The 23395-nt window shown below is 39.6% G+C and overlaps 1 protein-coding gene across 4 annotated transcripts in view; it reads right to left on the bottom strand.

Annotated features, from left to right (window-relative positions):
• The window catches only part of DGKI (diacylglycerol kinase iota), a 217958-nt gene that overhangs the window by 76268 nt on the left and 118295 nt on the right, over positions 1-23395 (bottom strand). For 2 of the 4 annotated variants that reach the window (XM_042795524.1, XM_042795523.1), the window contains exons 13-21: positions 20650-20763; positions 19939-20076; positions 18668-18746; positions 14636-14691; positions 13692-13754; positions 13398-13471; positions 12624-12735; positions 9842-10041; positions 4864-4926 (exon numbers count right to left, since the gene is read on the bottom strand). In XM_042795524.1, the coding sequence (XP_042651458.1) occupies positions 4864-4926; positions 9842-10041; positions 12624-12735; positions 13398-13471; positions 13692-13754; positions 14636-14691; positions 18668-18746; positions 19939-20076; positions 20650-20763 (899 nt within the window). The remainder of the gene's footprint in view (positions 1-4863; positions 4927-9841; positions 10042-12623; positions 12736-13397; positions 13472-13691; positions 13755-14635; positions 14692-18667; positions 18747-19938; positions 20077-20649; positions 20764-23395) is intronic. The other 2 variants (XM_042795525.1, XM_042795526.1) reach the window with 1 other exon arrangement.

Consider the following 23395-nt stretch of genomic DNA (forward strand, 5'->3'; position numbering starts at 1 on the left):
AGAAAGTCAACATCATGCTAGATAAACTGTTTATAAGGTGAAGTAATTTTTAATACCACCCATGCCACTGCTGGAAATTGTTTACCAAAGAAGAGGTATGCATTTGTTTCCCTCCTATGGCTGAACTAGAGCATTTTTGGGATTCTAGAAATGTTATCATTACCATCACCACCCTCCCAGACCCCCACTTCCCACACTCTCCCTTCCTCCCCCTCCCCACTTCCCCCTTCCTCCCCCCCCCCCCCAAAAAAAAAAACAAACAAACAAACAAACAAAAAAACCACAACCACCAAAATCTAAAACCACAGAGATTTGACAGGAAAAAATGAGAAGGGCTTATATTTAAAAAGATCCTTTCATTCCACCAGTTGTGGTTCAAACCTGCAGAAGGAAAGCTGCACGTACCGATTCCGAGACCACCAGCAGAACCTGATGCGTTTCCATTCTCCAAGAAAACACACTCAGCTTCTGATGAAGCTGTGACCTCCTCCTCTCACCCCTATTAATCATCCGGCAACAGGCAAGGGGATGCCAGCCAACTCACTTGGAGCACAGCTGGTTTTCCTACGAAACGTGCTCCTGACTCCAGTCACCCAGGAAAGAAAACAGGCAGAGCCCGCGTGGGTCCTGCCCAAGCTTGGCACTCCGGCACAGCAACCTGGTAACCCTTCTGCCATGCCACCAGCTTCATTCAACTGGGAAGACAGACTTTTAAATTATACATGCCCTAATCCCTCTATCAATTATTTATGAACCCTGTGAACCATTTCTTATGCCTTTTGTCTGCACAGAGAAAGGAAATAATAATAATAAACAGTCCAACAACTCTACAGAATCCAGTGACAAATTTCTGATGGATCTTCCAGAACACAGCCCACACTCATACAGATTTTTAGTATGATTCAGTAAACAGAAATAGAAGAGGAACTCTTCCGCTACCTCTCCCCCTTGCCAAAAATATGCTTTAGGGAGAAAAAAAAAAAAAAAAATCATACTCCTCTGTGGCGTGTTTGCAGTGACAGATTAATGAATTACCTATCTCCTACAGAAGAAATAAACATGCAAAATTAATTAAACGTTCCAGTGTTCAGAACATTTGGAAAAAGGAAAGCAGCAGTCAGAGGAGGAAAATAAATTTACCTTGCTTTTGAGAACCCATTGGCAGAGCTTGGAAATAATACCTTAAAAATAAGTGTGGTTTTGACAGCATTTATCAAAACTGCCACAACACATCAGAATCATCCAGGCTCTTCTGATGAACAAACTGCAGCGCTTCACAAAAGCCCACTGCTATTTTAAGTCAAAGCTCTTTATCTAAAATATACCCCTAACATATAAGCTCCACCACATTTTTCTTTTTTTCTTCCATTTGACAAGTGTTATCCCAGATAAACCAGGTTAACCCAACTGTACTAAACCCTTTTACACTTTCTTACCTCACACTTGCTTCAGCAAGTGCTGGAGCATTTTGCTGTACCAAGGTTGGACCCACACATCCACTTAAACATGTGCCAAAGCGTCGGTGGAATCCTGGTCTTGGGTGTCCTTCTCCTTCCCTATGCTAGCTGTAGTTCTCTCCCACTTTACACTCCCAAGCATGGTGGACTCTCTGGTAGTAATGATCTCACTAAACAGAAGCTCATGTGCTCAGCAGGAAAAACTGACAAAAATGAGACTCAGTTCCCTATGATTCATGTAACGGAAAGACAGAAAATATATCTAGAGCATTTTCATCCTTAACTATGCATTTGAAGAATAGCTCACACTCTACTACTTTCTCCCTTATGCCTCTGTCTCCTACTGTTCTTGATTAGAATCTCCTTCTATAGACAACACCCTATAGACAACTTCTATATTCAACCTGAGAATGCTGATTCTTTTTGGCATTTGGATGTCTAAAAGCGAAATGTTATTTCCTATTGCCCCTTTGCTATTCACACAGGTTTTATATGCATACTCGGCTGCAATCATTACTCTGTAAACTCTTTTATAGAGTACTAACTATTTACCAATAAAGTGATACCTTTATTTTCATTTATGCAGATTTTGTAATAAAAAAAAAAAAAAAAACCAATCGCAGCATATCCACAGTGCTTACTGCACTTGTAAAAGGATGTTAGGAACTATGCAAGTCAATTATGTTTTATTTTTTCAAACAGTAATTTTTCTTCAGAACTCCTTTGCATCAACCACACAACACAAATGTACCCTCACCTCACATGTGCATCCTTTTCATATCTGAAAATCCAGCTGGAAAATGCAAGTCTCTGCCTTCCTTTTAAAAGAACCTTAATTAAAAATACAACACTTGTATTTACTTATCCACCTTATATAAACATTTGAAATGGATCACGCTACACTTCTACTGTCCCTGCAACAAAGACCATATGTGCCTAATAATTCTGGCTGCCCCAAATTCCCATGCATATCTTGCCACAGAAAACCTGAAATGTATCTAAAACAGGCTGTATCCATCACAAGGTCTCAACAGAATCTGTCCAGGACTATCTGGAACTCAGGTTCTTTCTACGTTGTTCAAAAAAAAAAAAAAAAAAAAAGTAAGTCTCAAAGCCATCATAATCCAAATCAAATTTCCCTAATACCTCATGGGTTCTTATTTTAATTTGCCAGACACGTTAACTGCAGGCACAGTGCAGCAGCATGCTTAATCTATTTTTACAGATTTTAAGATACAGAACATCTTTGACTTACAAATTAGTTTGGGGCTGACGAGTCTCTCTCTCCCTGCCTTATCCTGACAGCCGATATCAAATGCGACATTCAAATTAACTGTATCAAAACCTGGAGGTCATTTTCCAAAGGATATCCCTCAACTTGTAAAGAATACCCACTCTTCCGGACCCATAGTTTAACATTTTGTGTAAGCAGTAAGGCTTATCTTAACTTTTTCTAGAGGCTTGCTTAGATACTGAATCAGTGAGACGAGTTGTTTTTATTACTTTCTGTTCCTCAGCAGAATAAAGCAAATATGATCCAGAAACAAGGCACACCGAATTGCAAATCTTTCCTTGTTTGCAAGATAACGCCGAGGAACTTTCATTTTTCTGAAATTTCACAGAATCACTGGTGGGTTAGAAGAGACTTCTGGAGGTCATCTGGTGCAACCCCCTGCTCAGGCAGGGCCACCTAGAGCAGGCTGCCCAGGACCATGTCCAGGCAGCTTTCGAGTATCTCTAAGGATGCAGATGCCCTATCTCTTGGCAACCTGTGCCAGTTCTCAGTCATCTTCACAGTAAAAACATTTTTCTGATGTTCAGAGAGAACCTCCCGAGTTTCATTGCCTCTTGTTCTGTCACTGGGCACCGCTGAAAAGAGCCTGGCTCTGTCTCCTTTATACCCTTCCTTGAGACACCTATAGACATTGATGAAATCCCACCTGAACCTTCTCTTCTCCAGGCTAAACAGTCTCAGCTCTGTCAGCCTTCCCTCACAGGCTGGGATAGCATGGGCTGCTCCCATCCCTTAGTTATCTTAGTGGCACTTTGCTGGACTCTCTTCAGTAGTTCCACATCTGTCTTGTACTGAAGAGCCCAAAATTGGACCCAGTATTCCGGGTATAGCTTCACCAGTGTTTAGTAGAGGGTAAGGATCACCTCCCCTGATCTTCTGACAACACCTAATGCAGCCCAGGATACCATTTAGCCTTCTTTGACACAAGTTCACATTGCTGGCTTATGGTCAACCGGGTGTCCAACAGGACCACCAGGTCCTTTTCTGCAAAGCTGAAATTTGCTCTTCAGTTTTCCCAAATAACTCTTGATTTGTCGAACATTTATGTGCCATCTCTTTCATCTGTTCAGTCTTTAGAACAGAGGAGTGTTGGGTTTTCTTTTAGCGTATACCATTGACTTTCTTCTATGATAGAATAAGAATCAGACTTGGAATCAAGTTTCTGTTCTGAATACCTAGATTTATAGCTCTGAAATGTGTTATTTTTCAACATGTATTTGAAAGTCGTTTCTCTGATAATCTTAAACTGTTTGAAAACATGTCCATTGTAAGAGTGGCAAAGCAAGACCACAAAAGGGATGCCAACACAAAGCAAAACATCTTTTTTGACTGAATAGTAAAAACATTACTGAAGACAAACTACACTGCCTGAGCTGACATATTATATATTAAGCTCGGGTTTTTGTTGGAGGGTGTGTGCTGGGGTGTGCTTTGGGGGTGTTCTCCTTGGTTGGGTTTTTTGTTTGTTGTTTGTTTTGTTTTGGTTTTTTTTAATTGTAGACACATACAGGTTTTCATAATGCCATGTTTCCATAAACAGGATGACTTAGAAGATACCAACATACAGCGGTACAAGTGTTTTTATGTGCCAATTCACCACATTTTTAAAAAGACATTAGACTCTTGCATAACTTAGCTACTATCTAGCAAGTTAGCACAGTGGAGTTGCTGACAAGCAAGATACTGCCACAGAGGGGACAGGTCTCCACTGCTCTGGGCGACTAGTTTGCTGTTTTGATCAGCTCTATCTGGAGATATGGCTTATGGCCGAGTTTGTTCACAGTATGGTTTTTTTGATTAAAACCAAAAGGGCCCAAATCCCTCATCTCAACTGTTTCCAGGCATGGTGCCTCACCCTTAACTTCAGGCCTGCCTGTTGCTGTGGGTTTGGCTGGCGAGCGGGACTCTTGGCCGAACCTGGTCACCATCACCAGCCATCACCACCTGCCTCGGCAGGCGAAGCCGTGGCCCTGTGCCCGCCGTGCTGGCACCTGAGCTCCTGCTTCCCACGTGACACTGGATTTTACTGCCCCATCTCCCGGGTTGAATGGCACACAGGGTAACAGCAAAACACTACGGAACTTTGAAAGTAGAAAAAACCCAGATACTCACACGGTGAAGGAATCGGGGGGAGCCGAGACTCTCCTCAGGTCAGCAGACTGCACTTTATGGATGCTATAAGGCAGCAGGAAATGAGTGGCCAGGAGAAAGGCAGCACACAGTGTGGACAGACAAGGAAAAAAGGCAGCGGAGAGAGAGAGAAAGAGTGGAAGAGAAGAAAGGAAGAGAAAAACATACAACATTTAAACAGAAACAAAAGAAATGTGTCACATAAAAGTTGAATGGGGAGACATGCAGAGCTCCAAGTTCACACTAGGAAGCCAAGAGCAACAGAAGACATGCAAATGGAGAAAATCACTGCTACATGGCACACAGGAGCTTTCTAAAGACACGAGTGAGGAGGACCAATGACAAGCTAGGCACATGGCTATACAAGGAAGACAAGGAGCCCCAGGATTTGTTACACAGGCACTGCAAAATTTCAAGGCAGACTTTGGAAGCAGGTCCAGAAATGCAAAACATCAAAGCCAATATCTGAATGGATGGAATTGTCTCCAAAGGTTGGCCAGCTTTAGTTAACATTTAAGGGAAAAAAAAAAAATAAAAAAAATCAATGAACAAAAAAAACAAAAAAAAAAAAAACAAAAAAACAAAAAAAAAACTACCCTTACTGGAGATTTTGTATCCACAATGACAAATTGCTGCCTCCATTCTTCTTTCATGTACCTTAGGGAAACATGCATTCTATATATAGTGACTCCCCAAACTGACTTTCTTTTAGTGTTTATACCCAAGTGGTCCCACTGTTTCTCTGAAGTATATGGAATATGTTTTACCTATAAGCTCTTGACTCCTTTCTCTTCTATTATGCAGGAAATTCTTCCTCAACCCAAACTAAAAGCTAGTGAAAGCAAAATACTCTCTTTTGAAGCTCAGAAAGTGATCATTAACTGAAACTTACTGAGCAGCATACTAAACTGTAGTTTCTAATCAGAAAATTACTCCTGGGGGAAAACCACAGCTTCTCTTTTTATTCCACATGCATTTTGCTTACAGCTCACAAGAACCACATTCTTGTGAGAATGTGAAAAAGAAAATCAAGCTATATGTTGAGAGAAAATCAAGCTATATGTTGTTTCTTTCAGATGTTACCATGATCAATAGTGGAGAACAGGAAAGAGAACTTAGCCAGCAAGTCTTTAGGGGAAGGAGAATAAAAGCATGATTCACTCTTCTGCAGAAACAGTGAGTCTGCTGATCCGGCTGTAGCAAAAATTTGCTTTTGCTGGTACAAACAGAAAAGACTATGACAAGAAAAGAAACCGACCTTTTTTTTCCCCCACAACCCCAATATCTGCCTTGTTTTAATCCATAACCACATGTGAAGAGCATCACTTTATCCTGTGTATTCCTTGCATCTAAAAAGTTGCTTCTGGCTTAAAACAATTTATTGGCTTGTTACTTATCTCCCTTGTAGAGCAGTGCATTGTAGAATGAGGAAGAAATAATGCCTGCCTTTTACACCTGGACAGCTTCCATTAGAAACAAATTACAAGCACCGTAACTGTATTCACCAAATAACAGCTTTTCTCCACTATGCTTCAACTCAAAATTTTAAAGTTATCAGAAGAGTACAAACCATAAATGGGTCACGTTTACCTATTCAAGAGTACTCATATCATCTGTATGTCACACAGCTTAACTTTCCAAAAGGAAATACTGAAAAAATGAATTTTTGATGACAAGTAAGAAAAGAGATCACTAGTTGCAGCAACTAGTCCATGGATAATTTGGGACAATTAATATACTGAGAAATTTGTCTGTAGGCAATTCAACAGTGAAAGATGAAATAACTGAATAAAATACTAATTGCCAGTAATTTACCCAGTTATGACAAAATGCAGCTTGTTATATTTGCTTGTTCTCTATTAGCTCAGATGAAGCTTTTCATGCTGCCATTGTCAACAGGGAAGCGAGGTTCCTTCAGCTCAAGTATCCTTACAGAAACACTAGATTTTTGTTCCTTCATTTGATTCCAGGGGTAACCTTTTTTACTATTATTAAAAGACTAGAAGCTTTTATACTGTCAAAAGTGCTGTTGAATCTTCCTCACATCTTGAAAAAGGCAAATTATTCAGTAACAGATTAAACAAGGACTCTAAACATATAGGAGTTTCTACCCTGAAGGTCTGTGTAGAACCACGTGAGGCAGTTTATGTGCCTGTAGAAGAAGCTAGAACCATAATAGTGGGGAAACGGAGGGGAAAAAAAACAAGCCAGAAAAGGTCAGATCCCTTTTTCTCATATACAAGTGTCCTCTCAGAGTATCTACAGGTTTTGAAGGAAAGCGGTTGCAACCAGGAATATGGGCAACTCTTGCAGTCAGAAGAGAACCACGTTTCTAAAGCCCTGCCCCTCCCAAATGGAAGAAGCATCAAATCTCTGTTCTTCTCACCCAGCTTTTCTCCCACCTTCTCTGTTCTTCTCACTCACTCATATATAGATTTTTAAATTTTAAATTGTTATTATTCCAGTGCGCCCCAAGACAAACAACAAAATCACTATCCTCTCTAAATCCCCTCTCTTTAAAACCTCCAGAACAAACAAGAATGGGGTAAAACAAAGCAGAAACACAATGTAAGACTTCTTCAAATTAAGTCTTTTTCTACTTATGACATTGGACTAGCTAAAACTCCAAGGACCATTCCTACTGCTCTCCTTATCTAGCAATAATATCAAAACCGACAATAATAGCAACTCTGTGTTACTGTGACACAAGATATTTTTTTAATCGCTTTCCTGGCAAAGGAGCAAAAGAACAGCTGTCTAACAATTAGGTATAGCTCCAGACCCACTTAGCTCAGACATTTAACATTCAGATGACAGTCAAAACAGAACAATCCATTGTGTTCAATCAAATAAAAGGCTTTCTGGCAGATTTCAGTGGAAGAGGGAGATATATTCCAGATATCAAGTTAAGCAATGTAGATAAACATATGTAATTTTAAATTTTCTCTCTTGTGAAATACTTCAAATCAGCATCATATTGAATGAACTTCTTAGAATATTAAAATGCAACCTGGAGTTTAACCTTTAACATATCATTTACTTTTTATCATGCCAGGAGATTCAACTCCTCTCATTCCCCTTCAACACTTGAGAGAAAGGTACATACATACACATACAGACTTATATAGATGCAGATATAAATATATACACATACCATTTATGATACACGAAGCTGAGTCTAAAGTTCCTGACAGATCATCTTTATTTTCCTAAAACACAGGTCTGCAGACAAATACCTCAGCCAAATCCGAGGACTCCAACAGCAATGTAGTCTACCACAGCACATATAAATCAAGCTAAACGACAGAGAATACCCTCCTGGCGTATACCATGAATCTGTATTTCCCTACCGTGATTTAAATTCAGATCTCGAAATCCAAACCTAACCATGCTAATTGTCATATCGAAATACCAGTAATTTTCTTTTTACATTTATATTAGGCTCCCTCGGCATAGAAAAAGATGCCCCAGGATTGCTCTCTGCTCCATTCTAACTTTCGCAGACGATTGAGGAGTTGTGGTTGGGTGAAAACAGATACCACTGCCCACCAGCAAGCGTCTGTTATTCTTTGCTACTCAAGAGAAATTAGTATACATTATGTATTTTCCAAGCAAATAGAAATTTCACATTACAGATACGGGCTTCTACTGAAACTTAAAGCATTAGTCTCAGTAAGAGAACAGAGTGCTAAACTGAACGGGAAGATGTTGAAAGTAACCAGGGAAGCTTTGGTTACACGAACAGTTTGACAACTAGCAGATGACAAGAAGCTCCAAAAGCTGGAGTCAAAGTTTGAAGGAAAGTAGAAGCTTCCACTGGACAATATAGTTGAAAGACACAGATCGCCTTTGAAATACCTGAAGAGAAAAGGTGTGCCAGAGACCCTTGTCTGTTTTTTCCAGTTACGTGAATTAGTCTAATGAAAGATATTACATCTCTTCATAAATCTTGCCTCACCATTATAGCTACAACAGCAAAATCCCCCTCCCATTTCCCCAGAAAAATTAAAACCTCAGCTCACGGATGCTTGAATGAAATGCGAATCCTTGATAAATTTAGGTCTTTAGCTTGGTATCTTTGCATAAGGGACAGACTGTTGTGCTTCACCTTGAGAATACTTGATGAAAAGCAGAAAAGGCACTTACTATGTCACTCATTTTAGCAGCAATACAGACCTAGATAAGAAGTACAATAGTCAGCTCTACAAAATAATCTAAATTATTCTATTGGATGTTCAGCTTCATAGGTCAAAATGTGAATATTTAGGGGTTTTTCTATTAAATTATCTCAGTAATGCTTACAAATATGATTTAATCACGAAAAAAAAGTGTTAGTCCTGCCTGGTTTTTAATTTACATGTTCCTTCTTTCCAGTTATCTTAGCTTTTCTCTATTCATGTTTAGACTACTCATTTCTCATTTGGGATTCTATACTGGACTAGGATTTCCTACAAAGTGCAAACAGCCCTTTCTGGATCTCCAGGTCCTTCTCCACAAAGAGTCCTAGGCAGCATGCTCCCACAACAGAGACTACAAGATATTCTGAGTAATTCTTGATTATGGCAATATGTTACAGGATCTCCGATGGAGCTTAAAAATCAGATCAATAAAGTTGAGAAAATTAATCAAAAGAACTTCAAAGGCAAATGGCATACATATGCAGAACTGACAAAAGCCAAGAGGCACACTATTGAGCCTGCACAAACCTCTAAATAACTGAAAGATACAACACCTTTCTAAAAGCAAGGCAGAGGGTAACCCAGAAGATAAAAGAATAAAAGAAATTCAGGTAAGTATTTACAATATGGTGAAAAGGGAGTTCAGAAGGTGTGAAATTTATTTTTTTTTTTTTTTTTTTTTGGTAAATGAGCTGCAAGTTCAGTACATGCAAAACCCGTGACTGAATAATGCTGCCCCAAATGGGCTGCCTGCCATTAGGACATGCACATATCCAACTCACTCATTCAGCAGAGGCATGGATGTTCTCCTCTTGCTCTTCTGCACCATGTTGGCTTGGTTCCTTAAGGAGATTCGAATGAGTGAAGGAGCCAATCGACACGGTTCACCATCCACTTGCATGGGAATAGACTTGTATGTTAAAAGCGTCACTTCACGGCACTGATGTAACCTCTCTCCATGACCACCCACCTGGAGAGCAGCCTGGGGGGGAGGGAAAAAAAAAAAAACAAAAAAAAACACACACACAAACCAACCAACCACACAACAAATACACACAAGAAAAAAAAAAAAAAAAAAAAAACACAAAAAACACAAAACCAAACAAGACAGAAAACAAAACAAAGAAAAGACACCTCAGAACAGACAGTTATGGCAGTTATATCCAAAACACAGTTTTGCTGACAGCACCCACTACACAGTGTTCTATGTGTAAGGCATTCTAAAGAGTCACAATGAATATATTTTGCACTCCAAAATTGTGGAGTAGGACTTAAAATTTCACAAGGAAAGCGGTGGGCAACAAGCATATATCTAACCATATGCATTACATGTCTCGTCACTTTGGTATATGTCAAGCATATTACACATACAAATACATATACAGACACATGTGCATGCATAAATGAATACCTGTGTTTATTCTTAGTTTTCAATTTCTTTTTGTTGGTTTGTTTTTACACTAACAGTACTGCTACTAATTATTTGCACTTTAAAACAACAACCCTAATTGGGTACATCTTCAAGACAGAAAAATTATTTCCCCTTCCTAAACAGAATGCGGTCCTTAAAGTGAATTAGATAAATCTAAAATCCCTGTTATAAGAGTTTACGCAGCAACTCAACCTCCAGACTAGACAGGCTGGAAAGAGCAAGCACAAGGACTTTGTTAAAAATCATTAAATATCACATTCAAGAATTCATTTCAAGTAAATTAAACAAAGAGGGCAATGAGCAAATCCTTCAAGTTCTAAGCAGGCGTGTTTGGGCAGAAATGTGTTTTTCTAAGATGAGAGTTAACTCACATGACAAATATCAGATGCAAAAAAATGTTCCCATATTAATGCCCTATTAAAATAAAGCAACCTAAAAACAAGTCAAGATCTTAATCCTGCTCTGTGCACTTAGTAGTATGGATCAACTGATAATATGGTCCATAATATTCACAGTAACACTTAGAAAGTACTTTTCTTCCTTGGCCTCAGAGACCTCAGGTATGACCAAGCACATCTGGGAGACATATAGAGCAAATTAGGATTATATCAACACAATCTTGGGTTACAGCAGTTCCTCAGCATCACAGCCCATGTAGAGCTGTAGACCCTCAGTTGTGAACTAGGCTTCCTTTCAAGAGAAACAGCAGCTCAAAGGGCTCTACTAAAATTCAGCCCCAGCTGAAATTGTTGGTAGCTTTGAGATCACTCTAGCTACTGCGAGTGGTTAGAGACACTTTAGTGGCAAACCAAAAAAATATTCCAGCTGAAAACTGCCCGTTGGCACATGCTAAATTGACTTTTGACAGTGTTTTCAGAAATATATCCTAAAATCTTCAGGGGTGAAGTAACAAGTGTTCACTCCATGAGATCTACTAGACTAACACACAGAATTCTGCTTACTTGGAGGTTATTTCTCTAATCCGCTAGAAGCCATCAAAAAAGAGAGACCAAAAAAGAATCCTTAATCCAGACTCCTAAAGAAATTCTTGCTGATCAAGGAGACCTTTTATTTTTGCTTACCTTGAGGATTAGACTTGTCTAAATTTCTCTTTGAGGAAGCAAACACAACTATCATGGGTGTTCACTGAATGTGATATGCACCGAGGGCGGGTCACATAATAAATAAATGTGTGAGTATAGTAGAAATAGACTTATCCATGTTAGCTTTAACCTAGTCCACACGAGACAGAGCAGCAACAAAGGCCCAAGAGTGTGGACTTAAGCATGATCTAAACAAACCTGCCGGGGAGCCCTGATCCGTGCCTTCTGTTGGTCCCACTGAGTTCAAGCTGCAGTGCCTTAAGTAGTTTAATTGCAAGCATGGGGATAACTACCGACTCTGCATTTCACCATCCTCTGAAGAGACTGTCGCTGTGTTTAACCACTGTGATAGTAGGACACTAGGGTATTTACAGCGAGATTTCTTTTATAGTAACTCAGATTTAGTTCACTTTAAGGACAGCACTGACAGAAAATGCACTGCCAAATTAAAATTTTTTTGTTGAGTTTTCCTTCCCTAGCAGAACAAAAAGAGAGACAACATTTGTGCCAGAAGTATTACTAAATTTTCCACAGCTATTACTAAATTGTCCACATTTTTTTTTTTTTTGTGGGCATATGGAAACTGTACAGGCATATAATTTTATATAATATTTCCTATTTGTTTCTAGTAGCCAGTTTTACAAAAAACTTTGCATTTTTATGCCATAGATTGAAATATACAAAAGCTAAAAAGAAAGAGCAGTAATTATTTGACCACAGAACATTCCCACAGTAAAAACATGCATACATGGTGTGTTTGCTGTAATAATCTTGCCATTTAACTTGGGATCACCGCACATGCAAATTAGCCATATTTTGCAAAGTGCATTTTTACTATTAAATAACACTACTTTATTAGAAAACTACAATTTGTCCCCCTCATTTAAAAGCTAATAGCAGAGCACGTTTTGGCCTTAGCTGACTGGATATATGGAATCGTGGTGGTTCTTCAGTAACGAAGACAACTTTGCACGCTGTAACACGGCTGACAGAATTCGCCGAGTCTGGAAACACCTGCGGAATACTCACCAGTGAGGCCATGGTGAACCCAATGACTTCAATGTAGCCATCATCATGGCGCTGAGGCTCAAAGTCTCTGTGATCTCCAGGATTTCCCCAGGGCATTGTGCCAGCACAATACCTACAGGAGGAGGTTTGGAAAGCAAACTCTGAGACGGCAGTTTTCCTGACTAGTAGCCTGACTATTAGCCTGTTCTGCTCTCCTCCAGAAGCATCCAGATATCCGTTCCAGCATTCAATTCAAGGAGAATTAAAAAGTTATGCTGGCAAGGTCTGGACAAAAGGGAAAATCTGTCTCTTGTTTCCAAGCTGGTACACCATCCATAAATGTATCCGTCACAATTTTTAGCAGGTTCCCTTGTGAGAGGAAAACAGGAAAACACCAGGAAATAGATAACAGAGGGCAACATTTTTTTTCTCCCTACTCACTTTGCATTCCACAGATGAGCTGTTGAGCCAGAAAGCTGCTTAGCCCCTCTGCAAGGCAGTTTGCAGGCTACGTGGACAATTTTTGAAAACATGTTTGTTAATCATTTCTGCTACCTCTGTATCAGGATATTCAACTTTTTAAGTGGTGGTTTTGCTGCACTGCGAACTCTGATCCCATTCCGTACTGCTAATTAACAGTATTACAAGCACCTAGCTTTCAAGAAGGCAGCACAGTGGCAATACGCTTTCTGCACATTCACCCGGTCTAGGACAACTTGTAGGTATCTTTTTTTTTTTTTTTTTAAATTATTATTACTTTTCTCTTATAACTCCAAGTATCTGTCTTGAGCTTACCTGGGTATGTTTAAAAACACTATACACTGGAACTTCAGCTCCTGGATCTTTGGAGTCAGGTCTGTACCATCACACTACAAAGCCAAAGTGACAGAGCACAGAGAAATTGCTGAATGGAGCCACAGACAATAGAAGTGTTGCTGCTTTGTAACAACTTTCCCAAGACTTTCCTTGGAATGTGTTGCAAATGTCATGCTCAAAACTGAAAAGTAACAGAGCCATTAAACTCTCACTTCGCTCTCTCTCCATTCCCCCCTCTCCCCACAATACTACAACACAATTTCTTATACTTACCACAACTTTAACATGCTTGGATAAATCTCTTGAGCTTCTTTGCAGAAAGTCTGTAAAGGCTGCCTGAAAACAAAAATAAGTGCAGGAATTGCCATCAGTGCCTCCTCTCTTCTTCCTCATTTCTTATCCCACCACGGAACTAATTACCAGAATGCCATCCTTTGGTCAAACCTATTATTTCTTACTCTCAGGAGATAGGATTTTTTTTTTTTTTTAATTTTTTTTTTTTAATTTTGATACTTCTACTTTTGAGGGGTTAACCAAAGATGGCCATTGGGCACCCAAGGATTTCAATACAAATTCTTGCTCATGTATTTGTTTCCATGTTTAAGGTACGTGGGTATGGTAGAAGTCATCATCCAAAAAGACATTATATGTCATTAATCATCAAATTAGTGTTTCTCTTTCAGTAACTACATTTTAGAACAAAGAATTGTCCATGTACCTCCTAAATGCAGAAGTGGGTAATTTTGTTTGCATATTCACATATGAAAATGGATCACTCCAAATAACTGATCTCTATCCTCCACTCCCCATGACCCTACATTCAAGACTATTCCCCCAAGCTACAAAGGTACAGGTCAACGCTTGGGGAATTTCTCTATGAAAGTCACTATCAACGTGCTTCCCAAACCCTGAAAGAAGCAGATCAGTTTGCTGAGAAGGTTATGAGCCAGAAGCAGGGGGACCAAGACATGACCAGTACTGTGTCCAATGGACAGCATTTCTCTCACCTGCTAAGCTCTGTAAAACAACAGTGCTTCAGGCACTTTCCAACAGACACACGTGTGGCATTGCCAGAAACAGTACACGTGCACTTTAGGTTTCAACAGGCAAAATAAATTGGCCAGAGCTCGTGATGTGAGAAAGCGAGGGGGAAGGTACTTAAGAAAACATTCAAACAACTAAGTTAGCATCATTCTGCAAGACGAATCACAACTCACCCCTGCATAAAACATTTTATTTCTAAATCGGCTGTTGAATTTCTCTGGATTTGCTTCTGTAAAAGGATAAAAAGGGAAAATATGAACACCCTAATAAAACAAGTAGATACGTTGTACCTTCACATTCCCTGTAAGCACTATAGTGCTTTTAGCACACATTACTCAGCAGAAATATAAACATATTTTTCCTATGTGAGAGTCCCCCATCTGTGCCATTATCCGCTATCAGATTTCCAGCATTGATATTGAATTCTTCCCCCCTCCCTGTAGAGTGAAAAATAGACGGAAACATGAGCAAAGAGGTAACAAGAATGCAAACAGTTAATTTAGCACCTCTCAAACTATTCTTATGATCCCTCTGCCATTTGTAAGACTTCTGTTTCTACCAATGAGGAACAGACCTCTTAAAATTATTAGAAATCCACAAAACTAGCCCATGCTTTGAAGCAGGAGTAAAGCATTAGTAAATTACAAGATGAAACAGACACTTAATTTCTGATGTATTACGAAGAGGTACTGAGGAACAGACATCTCTACCCAAATATTCCTGCAGAAAAAAAAATGAGTAGTTACCCTAAAACTTATTTGGATAGCTGTTTCATTTTGATGGAGCCAAGTGATGGAGAATTTTAATAGTCCAGTAGTAATGCATACCTAATGGTTAATTGTTCTCACTGTTAAAATAAATGTGGGGTTTTTTTCCTATCTTCAATTTTTCAGACTTCAACTGCCAACTGCTAAATCTTATTATACTTCTCTGTCAGATTAAAGAGCCCTCGACAATCAGATAACTTCTCCTTGAGTAAATGCTTATAGGCAGTGATTAAATCGCCTCTTAACCTTCTTTCTGATAAGCTAAATGGGGCTCCTTTAATCTCCCAGTGTAAGGCATGTTTCCCAGAATACAGGTCATTCCCATGCCTCCTCAGGAACTGCTTTCCTAGTCTGTGGCATTCAGAAATTTCCAAAGCTTCAGTGGTAGTACCAACCACCTACCCTTGCTCAGTGATTCTCTAGTGAAAACATCCAACTATCAAGATAGCGCTCCTGGCTAAATCATCACACTGTGTGAAGACTTCCAAATTACTTATTCTCACATGATCACTTGAAACAATGCTTCTGGTCCTCCTTGAAGCCACTACATCTCACAGCATAAGGCTCCATTTTGTAAATTTATTGTTTGGTTGTTTGCCCAGCTACTGTGTCATCTGTTTGTTGTGCTGCAGGTGAGCCTGGAATACAGTCAGGGCCACCTCTTCTTCAGATGATTAATTTAACTGCCTAAGTAAATCTCATCTCACTTTCTGAGCTGACAGCTCTTTACAGAAAGCCTCGACACCCCATGCCAAGAAGTGGGAGGCTCCTCAAGGATCAGTGACTGTGCTGCACATTTGTCTGATGTGTCTATCCCCGATGGCTATAGAGCACTGGCTCTTACAACAAATACTGACCAAAACCAAAGCCCTAGTTTACAACAGAAAAGAAGCCTTTCTGAGGTCAGGGACTCAGCAGCCCAGCATATTGACCTGCTCCTACTTCTGACCTAGCTACGTAGAGAGGAAGAACTCCTTCTGCAATGTGAAATAGAGCCTAAAGTTGATTAGAGTACAAATTTGATTGTAGAAGTAAATCACTGACTGCATATCCAAGGCTTCCTCCATCCTCACCACTCTCAAGTCATCAATGGAGTAGGAAATGGAATCTGTTAGACTGTGTGTAATAGGGCAGTGGGGGGTGTCCTGCAAATGAACAGTCCTGTAGAGCTGAGGGATCAAACAGCACGTCGACAGGGATAAAGTAAATTGCATCTCCCCTGCTCCACAAAATATAAGGATAACAAGGGAGAAAGCTGGAAAGAGTCGTCACCCAGAACACTTCCTGAAGAAGCAGAGCTAAACACATTAGGCTTGCAGCCAACCCTCAAGGCTCAGTCTGATTAGTCACAAGAGAAGTATAGAGATTGCCATGGAAAATACCGCATTCACATACAGGTTCCTCTGAGACATCACAACCACTGCTTATTCTAAATATAACAGCTGACCAATCTCTATTGCATGAAGTGCCCTGATAGGCTGAGAGTTCAAATCAATTTAACTTATTTTGGTTTGAAAGGGGGGTGGAGACATGTTTGTTTTAATTCTATATGTGATTACAATATCCCCGCATAAGCAACTCCATAGAACCACTTATCTTAATGGACCAAGCACTACAGCCATGAAAGTGTTGCAAAAAGTTTCTCTGGATCGTCGTCAATCATAAATGAGATCGCAATCTGGTTTGCACTGCTTAAGTTATGGACTCATAAAATAGTTTGGGTTGGAAGGAACCTTTAAAGGTCATCTAGTCCAAGCCCTACGCAATGAGTGGGGACATCTTCAACTAGGTCAGGTTGCTCAGAGCCCCGTCCAACCTGGCCTTGAATGTTTCCAGGAATGGGGCAACTACCACCTCTCTGGTTCTACTGTTTCACCACCATCATAAAAAAATTCTTCCTTGTATCTAGTCTAAATCTACCCTCTTTTAGTTTAAAACCACTACCCCTTGTCTTTTCACAACATGCCCTACTAAAATGTTTGTCCCCATCTTTCTTACAAGCTCACTTTAAGTATTGAAAGGCCACAATAAGGTCTCCCCAGACCCTTCTCCAGGCTAAACAAACCAAACTCCACACAAAAAACAATAAGACTCACACACCAGAAACACCTCCAAGTCTATAAGCTTTTCTGTCCTAAAATACACAGAACTCACTTTGTATATTTTAGCATTTGATAAGGTAAAGGAAGGCACCAGCAGTAACGACTTGTAAGAGCAGACACTTGTGTTATGAGAAGCTCTCCCAGCCACTCATACCCACTCACAGGCACAGGGCTTGCTCTGCCAAGTATTTTTTCACCCATCTAAATTTTTAACACACTAGTATCTCTAGAATAACATCTATTTTTTATAAGACTCCATAACTTCATTATTAAATAATGCCTCCATTAAGTGAGAAAGTAGCCATCCATTTCATCTATACGGTATATTCAGTCACATTAGCAATGCATAGTGATATGCATTCATAAAAAAAATGCATACAGCTGTCATCATTTCATTCCTGTGCCCTTTTGTGGCCTCTCATTATTATTCCTAAAGCTTGAAGCAGTCTTAAACATTATAAAATATGCATTAGCTCATTCCATCATGTATCCTGCTCTTTATTTAGCATGGCATTAGAGTGCTATCTTTTCATCTTGAAATGACACTTTAATACTATGAAAGTGAAGATAAGGGAGGCTGTGATTCAGAAAAAAATACCTGCATATGAAGCTGAAATGACCAAAAACTGAACACAATGGAACAAGGTTTGTTTATACAAGCATGCTTGCTTAAACTATATAAATAGAACAGTTCACATCAGTCCAAAGCCCACCTGTTAAGCCACATTTGGGTCTGTATGGGGTGGTATAACTGCTGTGGTCAGGAGATAAACAAGATGTTACAACAGCTCAAATTCCTGACACTTTTGTGGACATTAAAACCTTTCACTTGCATAGAGACGCTTTGGGTCTGTACCAAGTCCAATAATATTATGATATATTCATCCATAGGTAACAGCTCTTCAGTTTTAGAACACAATTATCCTCCTGCTACTTCCACAGTCCTGCAGCTTTTCTCCTCCTGCCACCTCCACACTTGCACCTGACTTACATTTTATTTTTTTTTCCTTTCTGTTCTTATTCTGACACTTCTGCATCAGCATAGACTTCCTTTATACCTGTACTTGGTATCTCCTTTAGAAGATCAAAAGGTCCCCTTTTAGCCCTTTTTCTCCAGTGAATGCCATTTTTCCTTGTCCTTTTTTCATTTTTAAATCATGAAGTCCCTCGGAAACTCAAGACACAATCATTTCCTTCTTACTTGTATGTACCTTGGGTTTTTATGTTCCAGTTTTCATTCTGAATTAGAGGAATGGGATGTTAAATCCAACTCCATTTGTAATTCATAAAATAACTATCCATTCCCAAGGCTAAGGAAATAAAAAGTTCCGATTACCTCTAGATTCATGGAACTCTAGTGTAACATGTGCATCAAATCCAAGGCTGAAGTAATTATTGAAGACACTGAGAGGAAGCTGTAATTGGATAATAGAGACGTGTAAAAATAACACAAATGAAACATTCCACGACACACCAGGAATTAACTACTTTAAACCTGGCATCTCATGAAAACCTACAAAGCAGAAAGTGGAACTTATCAGAGAAATGTATGTAGAAGGTTGCTCTGAAGGTTAGTAATGGCTCGTGGAAGACTATTAGATACAAAAGCCCAAGGAACACAAACACATCTACAGTGCTTTATGATCATATATGTATCTTTGTAAAGACAAAGGGTTCCTTATTGAGATATCCCATAATGCTACTCCACTTCACAGCTCAATACAAAGGTTTTCCTAATTGCTGGCACTTCAAGCTCAGCACGGCAAACAAAACTCAAGCTGTGTTCTTCCCACTTCATACATAACCAGGAGCAATCCAAGTTCCAGATATGAAGCCCTAATTCTACTGAGGATGCATCAGGCAGGCAAGAACACATCTGGTCGCCTCATCATTACACGCGTCCAGCAGGATTATAGAGAGAGAACGGTAGCATCCAATAGATAAACTGGAAATTATAACTGAGAAGAGGAAAACGGTTCACAGAATCTTTTTTTAATGACTGTAACGCTTTCAATATCCCCACTCCAAATGGCATGTTACTATAAATGAGATCCCCTCACATAAAAATTTTCCCATTCTTCAACTATCAAGACACACTAATGGAGATTATATGGAGACCCACACACAAAAGATTAAATACAATACACTACACCTTTCTGTAAAGTAGGAAACAGTTGGTATCCATTAGGAAAATCCTAAGGAATAAAATTCTACATCCTGTTTTTAGTTTTGTCTAATTTAGGAATGGATGGTAGTCACAGGGTTGCTTCTCCTGCCACCCCAGGTTAACTAGAGGGGAAAAAAAAAAAAAAAAACAAAAAAAAAAAACAACAATGACCTTTCAGATAGAACGCTAGGGATTTTTTCCAGGGTTTATTGCTTGAGATAAGTGCTCAATGCCTGGGAACTACAAACGACAAATAAATGTCTGGTACGCATTACGTTTCACACACCTCTGGAAGCACCGGCACATGAGAAGAGCAAAAGGAAGTGATGCAACTAGGGAATTAAAAAGTTTTAGAGCTTCCCCACCCATGTATCTTATGGTGTAACCCAAAGATGCTCTTAAGCATCCTATAGTCTCCATGGAAAAAATAAGGCTCTAACCTTACGTGCCCCATCCTCCAGCTCATCCTGTGGCAAATCAGGGTTGCGCTCAACCTGAAGATTCCAGCGGTCCAGCTGGACAATGGTCCCATCTTCTACATGGCACAGGATCTTGGACACTGGTTCATCTGTGTAACCCTGACAGCAGAGTGTCATCATAATATCAGCCATGGATAGTGAAAGCAAAGCAAGTCACTCACCAATTACCTGGCAGACCTCCCTCCTTTCACACAGACCCAAAACACCAGATCAAATGTTCCTAAAAACACCTCAAATATTTCTAAATTTTGATATATCAAGCATCTTAACAAGCTATTGCTGAGGTACACAAATCTTGGGCAGGCAAAGTAAGGCCACAAGAGAGGAACTCAAAGTGTATTTGCCTTGCCTGGAATAATTCCAGTGGCATAGCCAATAATAAATACAGAGAAACAAAGTTTAAACTATGCTTAAATTAGAAGCTTGCGTATCCTCCTCATTACTTGGCCTGAAATACCAGATACATTTGTGTGCACTTGTATGACAACAACTATGCTGTTAGCAATTCAAGATCCCAGACTGGAAATTGAACCAAACCGTTGTGCCTAACTGAAGAAGACCTTGGACAGAGTGTTGCCTGCTATTTCAGCCAACATAAATTTTCACCCTACACAACGAAAACAGAGAAGCAAATTGAGACCCACGCGTAAAAGTACCCCAGTCAGTGCTTACCCCACCCCAGTTGAGGGTGCGGGCAAGGTCATTCCCAGTGCCAAGTGGAAGGACAGCCACAGGAGGCGGAGGGCTGAGCTGCAGCTCATCCAGGATGGAGAGGATCCAGCCCACCTATAAAATGAGAAATGCAGAGAACTCTTAGGAAGATTAAAAGGCATGGAGAAAAGGAAAAAGCCGTCGTTTGATCGTATCCCCTTTACAGAAAAGATCAAGTAAAACAAAAGGGAAAAGAAAAACAGAGGATAACTGAAATTTAACTCTACAACTGCCTCATCTGAGATTTCGCCTTTTGGAGAACAGGTACAGCAGTTTTGCTGTGGTTTAAATGCAGCTGGCAGCCAAACACCACATAGCCACTCGCTCACCCTCCCCTGCCCAAGGGATGGGGAGAGAATTGGAGGCGTCAAGGGAGACTTGTAGGTTGAGATGAAAACAGTTTAATAATTGAAATAAAATGATAACTAGAGAAAGTACAAATGAGTAACGGGTGTTGCGATTGCTCACCACCCACTGACCGATACCCAGCCTGCTCCCAGCTAGTGATCCCAAAAACCAAGATCCTGAAACCACAATCCCAGAAGTGAGAGAGAACCCCCTCCTCCTTTATACACTGAGCGTGACGTTCCATGATATGGAATATTCCACTGGCCAATGTGGGCCCGGTGCTCTGGCCATGCTCCCTCCCAGCTCCTTGTGCACCTGCACACGGGCAGGACACAGGGAGTTGGAGAGTCCTTGACCTCTCAGCAACAGCTGAAAACATCAGTGGATTATCAGCGTTCTTCTCACACCGAATCCCATACTGAATCCAAAGCATAGCACTATTCTAGCTACTAAGAAGAAAAATTAACTTTATCTCAGCTGAAACCAGGACAAGTTTTCATGAGGTTCCTGTGTAAGCAGAAGGAATGGGATGTAAACACTAGTTACCTTTAACAGCACACAAAGATACTGAAGAAAGGGAACACATAAGCTCCCATTCTTTAAGCAAGAAATAAAAAACCCCCATAGAATTACACCTAGTATTATAAGGCTGCCTAAATATTGCTCTGTAAAATAATGTATGCAAAAATGAGTGAAGAATAATATGGACAATTCATTATATTTTTTTTTTAAGTGCAGTTATGCTAAAGGAAATTAAACTTTTGACAGCTGTTATGAAAGAAAATGAGACACATTAGAATAACATAGTATCTCAGAGCATGTCCCGGAACAGAGGGTCCAAATGAAGTCAAACATGGACTTGCTCACAGGTCTCCCATTCCTCAGACAAGAGCCCTTAGTGCTTAATTATTTTATTCAGTGCAAAGCATAATATATATATAAAATATATATATATTCTAGTCATACATATATACACATATATATGCAAAATAAAAGACTAGAATAAAAGATGAACTCTAATGATCAGTATTGAAGGCTTTGGGCTGGAATGATAAATCTGGCTCTTTTGTATCGTAAGCTGTTAGTTATTTTAGAGACCCATTTCTCTCTCCTATCCCTATTCTGGACTACATAAAACTTTCAAACAGAAATCTAGCCAGAAGGAACAAATTAGTGTAAAATACTTTGTTTTCATTAAATGGTAATTTCCAAGAGGGGAAAGAATTGTTGCTGAAGATGTTATCAAACTTCTTATGACTGAAATTCTTGCTACAAGAAAATAGAATTATTTCTCACCTCTAAAAAAAAAAAAAAAGAAAAAAAGTTGTGAAAGAACCTGTGCTGCAATTTTAGATAACTTCTTAAGAAAAAAAATAAGTGTAAGAAGATTGATTTTTTTTCCCATCATGCCAGTGTTCAAAGATGCAGTCTCTACTGGAAATGCGAACTTATAAATAAGACAGAAAACTAAAAACCTGACTGAAGCTGGACAGGATTTTTCCTCCCCCAGTTAATATTGCTATGATTTCAAATAGATTATTAACCCAAACTGAGATGATACTGGAGCTTCATGAAAAGCATCCAGCATAACACGGGCATGGGGAACAACAGCTGGAACTTGAAGGACTACAGAGGAGGTAGCCTGATAAATATAGCAACCACCACACTACTCAGTACTCTAGGGTATGTCTTTCTCTAAGTCTCTTGACAGATAAATTTCATTTTGTATGAATAGCATTTATCAGACAGTTGTTTACTATAACCAATTGTCCAATTATTAAAGCATTAATCTGGGATGTGATCCCATTTTAAAGCTCAATGTCTGACATCAGTCATCTGAATCACAACTCATGAACTTGGATGTCACCAAAGGTACTTCGGTTTATCATAGGCATGATGGTAGGACCAGGTAGAGTCCTTAAGGGATTTTCAGAGGTAAGTGATCCTCTACCTTTCAAAATATCTATCCTTCAGTATCAATAGCAGGAGACAGAACAAAGAGTCCCGGTAACTTCACCAGGGCCAGGACTTCTTAAAGAGTCCTCTGTCATTAGCCCTTTGTCACTGCCACTGATTTAATCTGTACATCTGTGCATCCGTCTCCTGCTGGTACAGGCAACATTACAATACCTACCACTTTTGTAAATGTTTTTAACTGATAACCAGAAACTTCAAATTACTAATTTATAAGTACAACACTGCTATTTAACTTGAGGTCATTTCTGAACCTTGTACATCAGTTTTACAATGAAGGATGACACAGACTCATTTCCCTGTAAACAGAAAGCTCCTGACTGCTTTGAAAGCAAAGCTTTCCTCTTATGCCCTAGAAAGAAAGAGCAAGCGGTGATGATGGAAA

This window comes from Tyto alba, unplaced genomic scaffold, assembly GCF_018691265.1.
Source record: "Tyto alba isolate M040663 unplaced genomic scaffold, T.alba_DEE_v4.0 Super-Scaffold_21, whole genome shotgun sequence".
Lineage (NCBI taxonomy): Eukaryota > Metazoa > Chordata > Aves > Strigiformes > Tytonidae > Tyto > Tyto alba.